This window comes from Crassostrea angulata, chromosome 8 (assembly GCF_025612915.1).
Source record: "Crassostrea angulata isolate pt1a10 chromosome 8, ASM2561291v2, whole genome shotgun sequence".
Taxonomy (NCBI): Eukaryota; Metazoa; Mollusca; class Bivalvia; order Ostreida; family Ostreidae; genus Magallana; species Magallana angulata.
In genome coordinates this window covers 50,451,632-50,468,371 of record NC_069118.1, presented here as the reverse complement: position 1 = coordinate 50,468,371, position 16,740 = coordinate 50,451,632, and the positions used below count along the sequence as shown (strand labels likewise).

Sequence of the window (16,740 nt, the reverse complement as noted above, 5' to 3'; positions counted from 1 at the left end):
ACCTTTATGAGACCACCTTTATCATATTACCTGAAAATCATAGTTAATAATCTTGGATATCTATGGATACTGTTTCGAAACAATATCATATTACTATATCATATGTTAAAAAATTGGATAATAATCATATGTTCATTTCATAGATTAATATAAGATACACAAATATAATAATAAAAATAAAATACTGTAATAAATAATGATGCAATATGATATTGTAACATATGATATGACATAGTGTCATGTTAAATACATTATTGCATTTGATCACATAATACAATATCATAATATATGATACAATGTCATATCACATAATACATCACAATTTTGTAACACATTATATTATATTGTATACTTAAGTATGATATTGTATGATATTATATCATATTTGATACATAATATGATATTGTATCATAAGATACAATATAACTTGATTCAACATTGTATCAAATCATATGATACAATATCATGTGATACAGTAATATATTATATAATACAATATCACTTTATACAATATCGTATCATATGTTACAATATTATATATTCCAATATCAAATAATACTATTTCATGTGATAAAATAATATATTATATAAACCAATATCATTTTATACAATATCATATCATGTGATAAGATATTATATATTACAATACAATATTGTATCATATTATACCATATTAAATATGGCAATATAATATGAAACAATATCATGTGATAAAATAGTATATAATACATTATCATTTTATACAACATTGCATCATAATAAAAAAATACTTTACATTACAATATAATGATACAATATCATATCATAATGCACAAAAATATTGATACAATATCCTACTAACTTTTTATAATATAATATATGATATAACATTGTATCATATAAAACAATAGTGTATCAAATCTGACAAAACTATATCATATGAATCATGTTATATCATTTAACAACAAACACATCTATCAATCAGGTTAGAGTGAGGTAGGATATTCTTTTTAAACATCCTTGATAATAGAGATCAGGATCTGAAACTGAAGCAACCTCTATGATTCATTTATATTATAGTTAAATTAACTATGCAAGCTATTGTCTATAAATCATGTGACCTGTTCCAAAATAACTAAACCTCATCCAGCATCCAAAACCTATGACTCAGATTCGGCATTCAAGCCTGCCAGATGCATCAGTATCATAAGACGCATCATCAATTCAAGTTTGGTTAAGTTAGGACCAGTCATTACTAAGATATATTTTTAGCATCCTTGATTATGAAGATCAGGCTCTGCATCTGAAGCTACCTTTGCAATTCATTTATATTATAGTTAAATCAACTATGCAAGTTTGAAATAGTACTAAATAAATTTAATATATGACCTGTTCCAAAAAACATAACCTCATCCAGCATCCGAAACCTATGGCTAAGATTCAGCATACAAGCCTTTCAGGTGCATCAGTATCTTAAGATGCATCATCCATGCAAGTTTGGATCAGTAGTAATTTAGAAATTGCTATCAAAGGCCACCTGCACCAAAAACTTTAACCTGTTCCAAAAACCTTAACCTCCAGCATCTAAAATTCATTGCCCAGATTCAGCATCCAAGTTTTTCAAGTTCATAAAAAGGTCCAGATGCATCATCCATGCAAGTTTGGTGAAGATAGGACAAGAAATAACTAAGATAAAGGACCTGCAACAAAAACTTTTACCAGGTCCGGACGCCAACGCCAGCAGTATAGCATAAGTTCCCCCGAACTTCGTCTCGGTGAGCTAAAAATAAATTATCATACATGCCCTACGTCTTGTTGTTACATTACAGTTACATTATATGTAAAATGATGAGATTCATGTTTGCTTTTTCATTGATTTCATTTCATTTAATTTTTTAAATGTCCTAAGTCTTGTTGTTTTTCTCTCGTTGAAGATTTTAGATCTAATCTTCAAAAATTTGGTCCTTTCATCAAGCCGTTCCAATGAATACATTTCATGTTTTTCCAAAAACTCCTGGATTTCTCTTTTACCTTGAAAAGATTTTAAAAATAATATGAACAATCAGAATTATTATATTGTTACATATTCATGTAAAAAGGATAATACCTATGTATAGATTCAAGGCATACCATACTCTGTATGGTTTTTGCTTCCACTACTTCTTGCTGAATATTTTGATTTTCATAAATACATTCATGCTCGAACTACATTCATCCACTTATAGGTCAAGATTATCTGTTTTGAAATGCCCCCTCTACCACTTTAGGCTTCAATACACAACCCAAAATAGAAAGCCTATAGGGATTTTGCATTGCATCGGCCATGAAATAGCCTGGATGACATAATTGAAAAATTGTATGAGGTATTTCAAGTGGGTTCCGAATGGTGAAAAGATGTAAACATTTCACATTATAAATCTCCATGAGAAATTTGTTTCTATTCCTGTAACGGTCACTGAGTAGCATATAACCCATACACAAACTTGTCGAGGAGTCTCATATATGCATTTAATTAATTAGGTTTTATTCTGGAGTAGAAAAATTATAAATTAGTAATGACGGCCACCTCCCTGCCTGAAATCTTTCAAAAAGAACTGTGAAACCTACAATTTTGGCAAAAAACTTAAAAGATCGGGTCTACAAAATCATGAATTCAGTTTCCTTTCAGGTGTGTGGGAGTAAAGAGGATAATTTTTTAACATTATATGCAATAACACCTATACATCCATTTTGGCCCTGCCCTAGAGTTAAAACCCATACTCCAGGGGACATGAAAATTAAAATTTCAGTAGAGGACTTCCTGGTAAACATAATTATAGGTCAGTTTTTTATACAGATGTGTGAGAATAGAGAAGAAAATGTTATAACATTATATGCATTAACACTATATTGCCTCCCCCCTCATGTCCTGAACCCCTGACCCAGGAGCCATGAATTTTACAATTTAGGTAGAGGAGTTAGTGGACATCGTAACCATGTATTCAGTTTTTTGCCCACATGTGTGGGAGTAGAGAAGAAGATTTTTTAAGATTTAAAACATTTTACTATATGGCCATATTGGCCCCACCCTAGAGCCTGAACCCCTGACCCGGGGGTCATAAATTTCACAATTTTGGTAGAGGGCTTCAAGGACTTTATAACCAGATATATATATATATTTATATGGGAGTAGAAAAGAAGATTTTCTAAGATTTAATACATTTTTACTATATGGCCATATTGGCCCCACCCTAAAGCCTGAACCACTGACCCAGGGGTCATGAATTTCACAATATGGACATCATAATCATGCATATAGTTTTAACAAATATATATGGGGTAGAGAAGAAGATTTTCTAAGATTAAATACATATATACTATATGGCTATACTGGCCCCATTCTAGAGCCTGAACCCCTGACCCAGGGGCCATGAATTTCACAATTTATGTAGAGGGCTTCATGGACATTATAACTATGCAACCAGTTTTTTCCTAACATGTGTGGGAATAGAGAAGAATATTTTTTAAAATTTGGCTCTTTTTTTGCAAATTTGGCCCCACGTGGCGCCTCGGGGGTAGTAGAGCCATGAATTTTACAATTTAGATTCCTCTCACCATAGAGATGCCTCACATCAAAAATGGTAATAATCAGCCCTGTAGTTTTTAAGAAGAAGTTAAAAATGTAAAATTGTTAAGGCAAGATGCACGATAACGGACGAAAACGGATTGCAATAAACTCAGGTGACCTAAAAATTGCTAATTCATCAAATTGTGGATAGATAGACCAAGCAACAAAGATATATCACCTGAGCTGCTTTTAGTCTTCTTGGCTGCAACTGGGCTTGCAAGAACTTTAGTTCCATTATCATCTTCGATCTCAAAGAAGCACTCTGTAATAACAATATCATGAATATCTTACTTTGCAAATACTAAGGACAGGCATGCATAAAACGTAATGAAAAGAGAAAACATTCTGGATGGGTTTTAATCATTAAACGATGCAAATCAATGTACCATTGTCATCTTAAAGAAAGAAAGAAAATTATTGAGAAAAGTTTTTATCATTTCAATAATATGACTTCTATTACCCCCCCCCCCCCCCCCCACCACCACTACCACACACAGATTCACACAAATAAAAAAAAAGACTGATCACCTTGTGGTGTAACATCCGATGCATTTGCATTTCCACTCTCGCAGGGTTTGGACATCAAATCTTCTTCAGTCACATGTGATTCAGGTGCTGTACTTGGACCTTTAGGATTGTGCACATGTAACTCCGACACTCACCCTTTTAGATAAAATTTCAAAAATGTATACAAATACAAAAATTATTTAATGAAGAAAAAAGAAAAAGAAATACATACACAGTGATTTACCACACTGAGGCACTGCCCATATGCAAATGTGGGGGTATTTTACCCAGTTTTAAGCTTAAGTGTAAATTTTCCCTTACATGTAAATAATCCCTTTTACAGTATTGAAAGTGGTACTCAGCAAATGTTATTAAACACTTTACATTTTCATTACTATCTGAACATTTCTTGAAAGTCAAATGGAATTGTGCACTACAGCCTCTGTCACAAGTCACAAGGAAATAACTCCATCTATACATTGTCATTCAAAAGCCAGAAGCCTAACACCTAGCTGCAATAATGTAGCCCTCTCCTGTTTTTTTTTTGTTTTTTTTGGGGGGGGGGAGGGGGGGGGGGGAGTAAACATCAGTTATAAAAAATCGGAGAGGGCTACATTACATATGTATGACTATCCTATTATCAAACAAGAAAAACATTCACAAAATAGATTGAAACAAACCTATCAAGTTGACTTCTTTCATCACAGGAACTGAGAGAGGGAAAACAATGGTATGGAACTGCAAAAGATCAAAGAATCGTTATTGCATAAATAAAGTTTAAAACAAGAAATCTTTTAAAGAAACAGTTGCCCCTTTTGTGGCTTTATCAATCTTAAAATGATTACTTTCTTTCACAAGTCAAAATTAATTATTCTTACTAGACTTTGACCCGTGCGTGCACGGGTTGACATTGCATATGATATCGGACATTCACTACATCGACGCACCGTATTGTTTACAATTACAGAACCAAGCTTTAAGCCTACAATAATGCTATTAATTTCACTACACTCTGCTTAGTTATAATAATCTGACAGGAATGCCTCCCATATACCCGTAATGTAGCAGAAAATTGCAGAATCGCTCCGAATCGATTTTTGAGAAAAATAATGAAGTTGTATTGAAAATAACAGTCAAATTATTCATAACAAACCATTCTGAGGCTGTAAATACTTTTCATCTAAATATTTAATTCATATTATTGAAGGAATCAACACTTTTTTGCTCGCTTCAAAATTACACACCATGTTGATATTCGGATCTCTTGAGATTTTACTACACAGTGTATTTATATTTAGGAATATTATTACATATAGGAGAATTTATTACATCCATTACATTCCACTCATATCATGGAAATCAAATGCATTATCACAGCATTAGGGAGACCAGACAAACATGTTAATTGTTATACATAATAACGTTGCAACTTTGATTCTAATTCATTTACTTTGTTCAAAATGCTCACTGTTTTCTCCGAGGTTCAAGATGTCCTGTTTTTCCATTGCGTTGCGGCTAGCTCTCAATAAATCTGTGGTGGACTCTGTATAAAAGTAGTAATATATTGTATTGTAAATACAAGCTTCAACATTTACTTTTTAAATCATTGCAAATTTTATTCCTTATGACTAATTAAAATAAATATTACAAATATATTACCGGTACATCCATTACATTCCACTCATATCATGGAAATCAAATACATTATCCCAGCATTAAGGAGACCAAGCCCCAGGATCACATAATTACATTGCAACATTTAGTTTAATTCATTTACCTTGTTCAAAATACTCAGTGTTTTCTCTGTGGGTCAAGATGTCCCGTTTTCCCATTGTGTTGCGGCTAGATCTCAATGAATTTGGGGTGGACTCTGTAAAAAGTACCAATATATTGTATTGCAATTTCAAGTCTCTAAGTTTACTTCTTTATATCATTGCTAAGTTTATTCCTAATGATTAATAAAAATAAATATAACAAATATATTACATCCATTACATTCCACTAATATCATGGAAATCTAATGCATTATCACAGCATTAGGGAGACCAGACAAACAATTTTATTATACTTTCATGTTAAATGTTAAATACTGAAATCTGATTGGTTTAGACGCAGTTGGTAATCCGTTCTATTACCCTCAGCGTTAGCAACACACTTGGCAATTGGTAACACAACGAACTGTTACATGCGCTTAAATTATGAGCGTACGGTTTGTCGTAGAATTTACTTCATTTCTAAATAAAAGCAGTAAAATTTTCTTTAGAAATAAGACATTCAGTAAAATAAAATGAATAGTGCCTGTTTGGGAGGGTATCTATTGAAATTGACACCCCTCGAAAACCATTGTCAACCACCGCTCACTGCTTTACCTTAGGGTCAAGCTGTCCTGTTTTTCCATTGTGTTTCAGCTAGATCTCAATGAAACTGGGGTGGGCTCTGTAAAAAAGTACCAATATATTGTATCATAAATACATGCTTCTAAGTTTACTTCTTTATCTCTTTGCAAAACTTATTCCTAAGACTTATACATGTACTTATAAGTATAACAAATATATTACATCCATTACATTCCACTCATATCATGGAAATCAAATGCATTATCACAGCATTAGGGAGACCAAGCCCCAAGATCACGAGCAATCTTAGACTTGAGTAGTAAATTGTACACTGCCAGTGGCGTAGCTACCATGTATGCTTATATGCCTGAGCATGCACATCATTTGGGGGGAAAATCAGTAAAAAAATAAATAAAGAAAAAAAAATATAAAAAAAGAATTCAAGTATTAAGGTCCATACTTAGTTATTCCATCAGCCCGTTTCCGTCACTCGGTCCTACTTTATCCGAAATCAATGCTAAACAAAGACGTATTAAGCACCAAATATAGCCACACAATATGGTCTTAAAGTACCATATTAAAGAAACAGTACACAATGCATGTACCTAAAAAGGCAACTATTTATTTTGCAGTTGAACTTAGTTTTACACATTTTAAATTTCCCCGATAGAATATCACAGCTTTATTGAGATATTCATTACCATAAACTATGTGAAAATGAACTTAAGAATAAAAGCTTTGAGTGGGTCAAAGGCAAATGTCAAAAAAAAATTCTTCTTTTAACTTTTAATAAGTTTTGTGATTTTATTTTATGCCTAAACTATAGCCAAAACAATTTTAACTGCCTAAAAATAGGCTTAAATAGTAAGCATTCCTTTCAATTTCTGCTTTAATTTTTGGTGTTAAAAATCGTCAGAATCCATGAGCTTCCAGGGGCTTTCGCCCCCTGGGCTTTGTCCTAGACCCACTGGGGGCCTCATGGTGGCCCCCACACCCCCTGCCATTTTAAGCATGCACTTCGTTTCAGGTCTAGCTACCCAACTGACTGTATTAATGTTTCTTGCTTAAAAACATAATAACATTGCAACATTGAATTTAATTCATTTACCTGCTTCAAAATGCTCACTGTGTTCTCTGAGGGTCTAGATGCCCTGTTTTTCCATTGTGTTGCGGCTAGCTCTCAATGAATTTGGGGTGGACTCTGTAAAAATACCAATATATTGTATTGTAAATACAAGCTTCTACGTTTACTTTTTTAAATCATTGCAAATTTTATTCCTAATGATTAAACAAAATAAATATAACTGTTACAAATATATTACATCCATTACATTCCACTCATATCATGTAAATCTAATGCATTATCACAGCATTAGGGAGACCAGATCAACATGTAGATTGTTATACACAACTACATTTCATAGTATATCTAGTTAATATAAATGGATTTACTTTAGTCTGAATTAAAATGACTGGGCTCTCAGCCTCTTGTTCTTTCAGGTATTTTTTGCAAAGTGAAAATGGACTGCAGATGCAAAATTATTCTTTAAATAATAACATTACCCAAAACCTTCTTATTTTCATCTGATTCAGAATCAGAACTTGGCGAGTAGTTTGATACACTAAATGGTTCAGAATCCACATCAGAGGGAACTGAAAGAAATTAAAACAATTTAGAAAATTTTCTTTCATAAACATTCATCAATTATTAGTTTACCACATTTGGTAATTGATGTTTCTTTTTTATAAATCTGACAACAGACCACTGACTAAATCAAACTTTTCAGCCATGGTACAAAAACAAGACTGTACCAATATTCAGTGAAAAATGAATTCCAATTCAGATTGATGCTTAAATTAACTAACCTACCAAATCTGATAATTCTATGTAAATGTATATTTTTCAAGAAGTACATTATGTAAACAATTTGCAAAATATACATATTTACTACAGAAACAGATTTTGTAATTTATCTAACAAAAAACAATTTTGTTCTGCAAAGGAGACCCTCCACATTAGTGACAGATTCACAATGCACACTGACTTATATTAATAGCTTTTTGTTGGCATGGATGTTAGCGCGAGTGGGTCATGATGTGGGAAGAAGTTGGGGTGACTGGAGAAAACCCACGTGTCCAAGCAGGCGACCAATGTACCCTATCATATACAACAACTGTCGATCATGGGGATTAAACTTGGGTCGCAGTGGTGATAAGCAGGTGCATTGTCCACTGCACAACTGGACACCTCTTTCAAGCTTTTAATTTAATAGTGCTTGATAATGAAAACAAAATAAATCTATTCAGGTCAGCACAAGAACCGTATATAATGTTAAAATTGAAAGAAAATCAAACAACTATAAACAAAATAAAGTGAAATAAAACCTAACAAAACCATTACCAAAATCAAAAGGATCACAGCCTTTTCTGAAATCAATCAAAACTAGTACCGGTAAAAACATGTACATGAACAGGGGCTAGTGTTGTCACGATGATTGAATTTCAATCAATGATCAGTTGAAAAGGTTGTTGATTTATCATAATCGATTTTAGATTTTATAATCAATTATACTCAGTCTGGGTTTATTACATTAATATTATACCTATCATTTTGTTTTCTAATCTGTATTGAATGAAATGAAAACTGTTGTGAGCTAGGGGTTTTCTTCAATCTCAAAAGATGTGTAACATTCTACCTAATAAAAATACAGCAAAAGTCTTATAAGCTTTTAAAAGGAAGTGAAAATAGCACTTATATATTTTAGATTATACATAGCATAAAATTTAGTGCCCCATATTATTGAATTGATTATAATTTGTTACCGATTCGATTATTGACCGATCATCAGATGGCAAGAGACAACCAATTCTGCTGATTAATTGATCACGATTTTTAACCTATTTAACAACACTAACAGAAGTTTTAGGCTTGTTTTTCAATAAAAACATATAAATTATCTATTCTGATACTTTTTAAATTCTTGAGAAAAACCTATTTTTTAGATTAGTTTAAAACAAATCAATGTACGAAAAAATGCAAAAACAAAACCAAAGCCAGATAACAAGATATCCAAAGCCTGATTGTAAATCACTAAACTCTCTCTTAATAATTATTTTTTGTGTATAATTAATCCAACCATTTTCCTACCTTGCTGCGCCACCGCAAGCTTTTCCCATCACAACCATAGTCATATACATGAAGTATCTCTTCCCCAACCACAATGTCTCTCTTAGCAAACAATCATAGGTATTCCCTTCCATTAAACACTCTGAGTTTATGGTGGAGTTTGCATCGTCCTTGCCATCATTTACAAACTGGCAGATACATGTATGGTTGTTCACTCCTGACAGCATCAATACTACAGTGTACATAAAAAGAAATCAAACCTTAAATAAGAAGCATATAATTACTGGTATTTTTGCTTGACTTAATTAGAATTGTTTATAGTTATTTCTAGAAACATTACTGCCATACATAAATGTTAAAATATTACATTTAGCTGCAGGTCTGTATCTCCTGGTCTGAAAAAAAATTTGGATAAACGTTGCTTCAATTTTTTTTTTTACATCAGGAGCTACATACCTCCAGCTTCATGTAAATATGTATAAATCGTATTACCAAAGTTCTTTTCCATTATATTTATAGATAAATATTTTGTTTTCTGTGCTTGTCTTCAATCTCTCCTCCCCATCCTGTCCTTTTAATGTTTCTCCTGCAGGAGAAAATCTCCACTGACATGACTGGTTGTGCTAATAACTCCAAAACCTACATTAAAACCACAAGCACCTGTGTGAAAGCATTGTTTATATGCAAAGAAAACTTTTGGATTCATAAACATCTACATTAAGCCCCATTCACAATTGGCGTACGAGCACTTTACAATAACTCTTTGCGATCGGAATGTTTTAGATTCGCACGAGCTCTCTCATATATTGCATGAGGTCTCGCATTTGTTGCATGCGTTTTAGTGCTTGCATCAAGTCTCCTTAAAAATTGTGGACATGCACACTATTCAGACGCGACTGAATGCGATCCAAATCATCGCAGTGCAATGCACGAACAATATATAGTACGAACATTTTACAACATTTTGTATACTCGCAAGAGTGCAGGTGCATGATTTTTAAAGGTCATAAGATGAATCGCTGCTGTAGAGAGAGAGAGAGAGAGAGAGAGAGAGAGAGAGAGAGAGAGTTGAATGTGATAATAGTCTACCATATATCATAATATGTGCATGTTCTAGTGAGAACATACATTAAATTGGTAAACAACAAAATATTTACAACCATCGACCATTTCTAATGCTATCATGTATGAAACATGTCATGTTATTCTAATAAATCAACAATTACAGGGGGAAGGGCGCCCCGGGTGCGCATAAACATTAAAATTAATACAAGTATCAAAGTGTTGCTACATTGGTCATGCTTCTGGATTGAATGTTCTTGAGAGCACATTGTGCACAACGCTGTGTAATCAAGACATACATGTTTTGCCTGGTCAACAGATCACACTCAGCCCAACCGGAATCTGCAGACACATTGTTTACATTATTATTAATCATCAAAAGCCAAAAATTTTACAAACCTGATGATATCCGAAAAGCCAAACGAGAGTGATACTATGATGTCACATTTGTAAATGTGGGTCACAATTGTAAATGTGGGGTGAGCATCCCGGTTGTAAACATGGAGGCCTGACTATCTTACCTATAATAAGTCAATTCGTACATAGAATAGTCGGCTATCTTTCCACTATACAAGTGAAAAAGAGCAAATGATCTTAATTTGCTTTTAATTCATTTAGGTAACAAGGGGTACATGTACATATATCTACATTACGTACATAATTAATTTAAAACAATATTACTGGTACATACATTGTATAACTGTAATATAGAAAATTCTTCATGTCGATCTATTTACATAAAGCGACATTCTTCGGTTAACTTTTCTGTCCATTTTCAATAAACTAGCTATATAATTACAGGGATTTTTCAGCTTTTTTATATTTTGAAAATGCCATTTTTTTTGGAATTGGGAAAATTGTATCGACAATTTCATGCAGTTGGGAGAAATCATATGTTGCATACATCATGATTTCTGAATTTATTATCATAATGGAAAATCAAAGAGCTAGACTTTAATTGAATAGAATCTAATTAACTTCACAATATAGATATATGTATAATATTCCTATATTTAGTTATTAGAACACGTCTTTTCCCCTGAAATAAACACCTTTAACACTGGTCATAAAAGTATTACATTATTAAGAATTTATCAACATCCCCTTTTATATTGAGAATGTATTTTTCTGTTTGAAATATTTCATAACATTTACCTTTTACTTTTATATCAGTCTAGTGTGTGTAAAAAAAAAGCATGTACCATTTACAGTACTGTACTGTATACCACAAAATAACGATGTTTTAGAAAAACAGAGGAAAATCGGATTAAAAGTTGGCGATGTTTACAGCGTGTTTGGAAACTTTTATGACTGCAAATTTGCTAAATGGGTTTAATCATTTGTTAATACTGAACATTTATGGACATTCTGGTTATTTTACGAAGTATTTTTTTTATAAGAAATAAACATAAGAACTATTTACCAGTTGGGGAAAAATACTGCTATACTAATTGGGATCATAATTTGGACAGCTGCTGAAGGGAACTTATTTCCAATTGGGAATGGGGACGACTTTTGCTCTGGAGAAGGTACTGATAAATCCTTGAATTACATATTACATCAAACGTACAGTGGAAATGAAAATCATGCTTTTATTGTTAACTTCGTTTCGAATGTCCTCGAAGATTAATCAACATTTGGTGTAAAATAGTCAAGTTGCACACATTATCGCCCTATTTTATTTGAATATTTAAAAAAAAAACTTCATAAAAACATTGCTTTGTTCAATTGTAGTAGGATTATCAAAAGTACTTACCATAAAATGGCTTTGATTCCTAAAAGGCAACACGCTGGCGTTAAAAGGTCCATTGTTTTAACCCGAGACGTTCCGAGAGTACTCGGAACAAATGGCGGAGAGCACTTGCCAAATGTTCAAACATGGTCAAGAAATTAACGACTTTTTTTCTAGTTAGGCTTTATACATAAAAAGTGAAAAAGTATTTTGAAAACAAGTTCATTTAGAATAATTAAAGGCTAAACAAATTATATATGTTAGATTTTTTGCAATATTGCAAGTGTTCGTTGGTCTCCTAAATGCAGAAAAATAGTCATTGCTAATTATACGATGGAGGCAGATTGAATTCCTTTTTACGAAAAAATATAGACAAAAGGCAACTATTGGATGTCAAATAATAGACACATTGATGCATTTTAGGCAAAGACACACCATTCATTCATTTAAAGATAAGCCAATTACATTTTAGACAAGGTCAAAATAATACGGAGACCAAAATATGTCTCCCTAATCTACTGGTCTCCCTAATAAAGATAAAATAATACAATCGGTCTACCAAATGCAGAAGTCAGGTATATATATATATATATATATATATATATATATATATATATATATACAGTAAAACTCGTTTAGTACGAACACGAATATTGCGAATTCACGGATATAGTGAAGTCATCTTGGATCCCCAGCTATGTAAATTTAATGAATTTCTTATACGGTTATAACGAATTACGGATATAACGAAGTAATTTATTAGGTCCCAGTGACTTCGTTATAACTGAGTTTTGCTGTGTATATATATATATATATATATATATATATATATATATATATATATATATATATATATATATATATATATATATATATATATATATATATATATATATTTTAACTTCACTTTTGAATCTAAAGCAAAATAGCGTGGCGCGGCGCCATGCCCCATTTTATCAGTGCCATGCCCTTTTTAAAGCGCTAAGCATAGCTGCAGCGCTTTTTTGTCGCCAGATTTCTTATCCTACTTCCACTTTCGTTTTCGCATTTCCGAAATACCGCCACCTACTGGCGGATGCTAAAGAAGTCGTACCCTGGAGAAGTCGTACTCGGGAGAACTCAAAATTATGCAGTAGGGAAAACTTAATATCTTCAAGTTATCCTGCATGCAGATACATTTGTTCTAAAATTTTAAAATCAATCATGATCTTTGTAAACATGCTTTAAGGCAGATTATTATAATTTGTAAATTGGAAACTTTGATTTACAGTCAAATTGATAAAACATTTTATGCTTCAAAAATAGAGAAACACTTACATTAACTGCTTACATTAAATGCTGTGGTTATGATTTTTTTAAAAGTCATCAGCATTCTGTTTTCACTGTAACACGACAGCATGCATTAATCATTAAAAAGATTTGTGTATTCTATAACTATGGCATATCGAAATTCTATATCCTTTTAATCCTGAGTACGTGAAAATTTTGCAATAACGAACAAACCCCGATTCAAATATGATTCTTAACATGTATTTTCATAACATTCGGTATGATTTAACAGCTTCTTCCCGGCTTAGCGCTTTCCAGTACTTTCAGTACTTTGATTCTAATCGCCATGCCCTTTTAATAATAAATAAAAGTGATGCCTTTTTTATCGAAAGTAAATTTAATTCAAAGCCACCATTGCCCTAGCCTCTGTTTTGATTGCAAAGTTAAACCAACACTCGCTGGACTCGCTGAGACAATAGACGATACAGATAAACTAGAGGCCGAAGCTGAGGGGGTATACACAGCTGTCCTGTATAAATGGGTGATTTGACACCTAATTACTGGTACAATAGTTGATTAATAACTGAATTATCTCATTGAAATTAGTATACTAATTGTACAAGCTAGCTTATCATTGAGACATCGTAAGGTTATCGTAAGGTTATCTATAAATAGAATTATCACAATAGAATATATTTTATGGAGATAATTTGAAATTTTAACACTGAGGCACCTAAAACCACGTTTTGACTAATGAAACATGTAATAAAAATGTAGATGTGAAGTTTTCTTATTCTTTTTAAAGTCAACAATCGTAAGTTACATTAACCAGAATTTTCTCTGTTTCCCAAAAAACGTAACTCCTCTTCTTGAAGGATGCAGAAACTTAATTCACAGTAAAGATTGTAATGCAGATTTTAATGCAAATTGGTTTTTAAAAAGCTTAAAACAACAATTTAAATATTTAATTTTTTTGTGGTTAAAAGGGTTAAATGATTTTGCCATCAGTTGTCTACATATTCACTTGACTGAGAAGTGGACAGGCATAGTCTACACCCATGCTATGCCTTTCTACTTCTCAAAAGATAATACTAGCATTGTCTACATTATACATGTCTTATGATTCATTACAGGATACAGATATGTTTAAGTTCACATATTACATAAAGCCTAAATGAAATAAAGAATTTTTAATGCATTAATATACTTTAAAACTAGTCAGACCAATGCCATGACTGTTCTAAGGGATAAAAATAAATGAAAATCAGTTTAAGAAAGAAAAAAATTGTGAATAAAATATTGTATAAGACTTATGTGAATGCAAAAGCAAATCATTTATTGTTCAATTATCTTGTTTCATTACAGATCTTGAGGTCACACTTGATTACGATGCAAAATTTTCCTTATAACATGTACATGTATAATACGCTTGTTTCAAGGATAAATGATTTATAATATTACCTTAGAAAAAGGTGCCCCTTTCAACGTTTTATAATATTTACCGCGGAGAAAAGTGCTCTTTTTACCAATTATTTAACATGCCCTTTTCAAATCCTAGATTTAACACTTAACTGTACTATCTTGATATATATAATTTTATATATAATTTTATATTAAATTATATCATTAAAGGTTGCAAATCTATCCACTAATGCAATTGAAAATGTGTGCAAATGTGTATCATTAGTGTTCAGGATAGTACTTATTTCTCATTTTTTTCCCCATATCATTAGAGGTTACGGTTTTTGACCGCTAATGATATAAATCTGAAATTATATCATTAGCGGATGGTTCGGTTCTTCGTTAATGATAAAATTATATCATTAGTGGTCAACATCCTGTCCACTAATGCAACATTATATCATTAGTTGACGTTGTATCATAAGAGGTTGCTACAGAGCGATATTATCTTTTATGAAATGTTCCTGGCACAATGTTTGCACAATGAAACACGATCAGCTCTTTTGATCATAAATAGTTAGTTTTATTGGTACAAAATACATAAATAATGATGTGTATTATAGTGCATTTATAAAGTATTTGTGATTTAAAAAAATGGGAGGAAATACTCTTTATAAAACCTTGTCTATTTTGAAATTTTATTTTACAATGACTGGATAGATTTGCTGCAAATTAAAAACATAACATATGATACATGGCATTGGATATATATAGTTTATTGGATATAAAATGATTTATGCAATATAAGACGCACAAACGCTCAGCTGCAAATAAATTGTGACAAAAATAATATGTAAGGATTACAAGAAAAGTTAATGCATTCAATGAAAATGCTAAAATAAAATAAGCCTTCCGTTTGATAGTATAGTTCATCTGAAAATTCTTGAAAACAAATAAGTACTATTATACCGATTGCCATCCAAATCAATCTATATAATACAAATATACCAATGATCACAGTGACAACAATATTCATTCTTCTCTGTGAGTGATCTGTTACGGACAAAGAATTCCGTAATGTTCTTATCTTTTTCACATGCAAAAGGGTAATTATAGAACAGACTATTAACAATACAAAAACATTGACAATTAAAGATAGTTTTATGGTATAAATCCAATTTTCTGTAGTATATGTTAATAAAGCTTCAAAAACACCACAAAATATCCATATTGTGAGTGAACACGAACACACCGCTGTTACAGTTAGATGTTGTCTGCTTTGTAGGGGATGTACTGTTATTAAATATCTAACAATGGACAGAAAACACAAATGAGAATAAGAAATCAAAGCACTAGTGTTCACGATGAATACAAAATGCGAGCAGGTGTTGCAGATGTTCATAATATTTGTCATTCTGACAAAAGCTGCAATTGTGACTGATAGAAAATCTGCCAAAGCCAACTGCCCGATAACAGCAAATGTCGGTGTATGGTATATGGGATCGAGTACAATTTTACCTATTGTAACAAGGTTTCCAATGCATCCAAAGAACGCAACAGTAAAAATCACACAGGTGAATGTTATATCGAAAGTCGTGTCAATATAATCGAGTTGCAAAGTCAATCCTTTTGAGGTCACATTATTTCTGAATCCTCTTTGGATAATTTTGCTTATATTATCATCCAAGTTGTCGGTAGCAGATGTAGTTATATCGATCAT

General features: G+C 32.0%; 1 protein-coding gene and 2 pseudogenes across 1 annotated transcript; all 3 read right to left on the bottom strand.

The window, feature by feature from the left end:
- Positions 1-899: 899 nt before the first annotated feature.
- On the bottom strand, positions 900-7,611 carry LOC128160290 (uncharacterized; annotated as a pseudogene).
- Positions 7,612-7,864: 253 nt separating this feature from the next.
- LOC128160291 (uncharacterized) lies at positions 7,865-12,824 on the bottom strand (annotated as a pseudogene).
- Positions 12,825-15,796: 2,972 nt separating this feature from the next.
- Positions 15,797-16,740, bottom strand: LOC128161070 (melanocortin receptor 4-like). Its single transcript, XM_052824319.1, has one exon. The coding sequence runs from the start codon at positions 16,738-16,740 to the stop codon at positions 15,841-15,843; it is 900 nt and encodes a 299-aa protein (XP_052680279.1). The 3' UTR covers positions 15,797-15,840.

What these genes read in the sequence shown, in the direction of transcription:
- LOC128161070 (XM_052824319.1), bottom strand. Translation starts at nt 16,740, where the DNA reads ATGATCGATATAACTACATCTGCTACCGACAACTTGGATGATAATATA.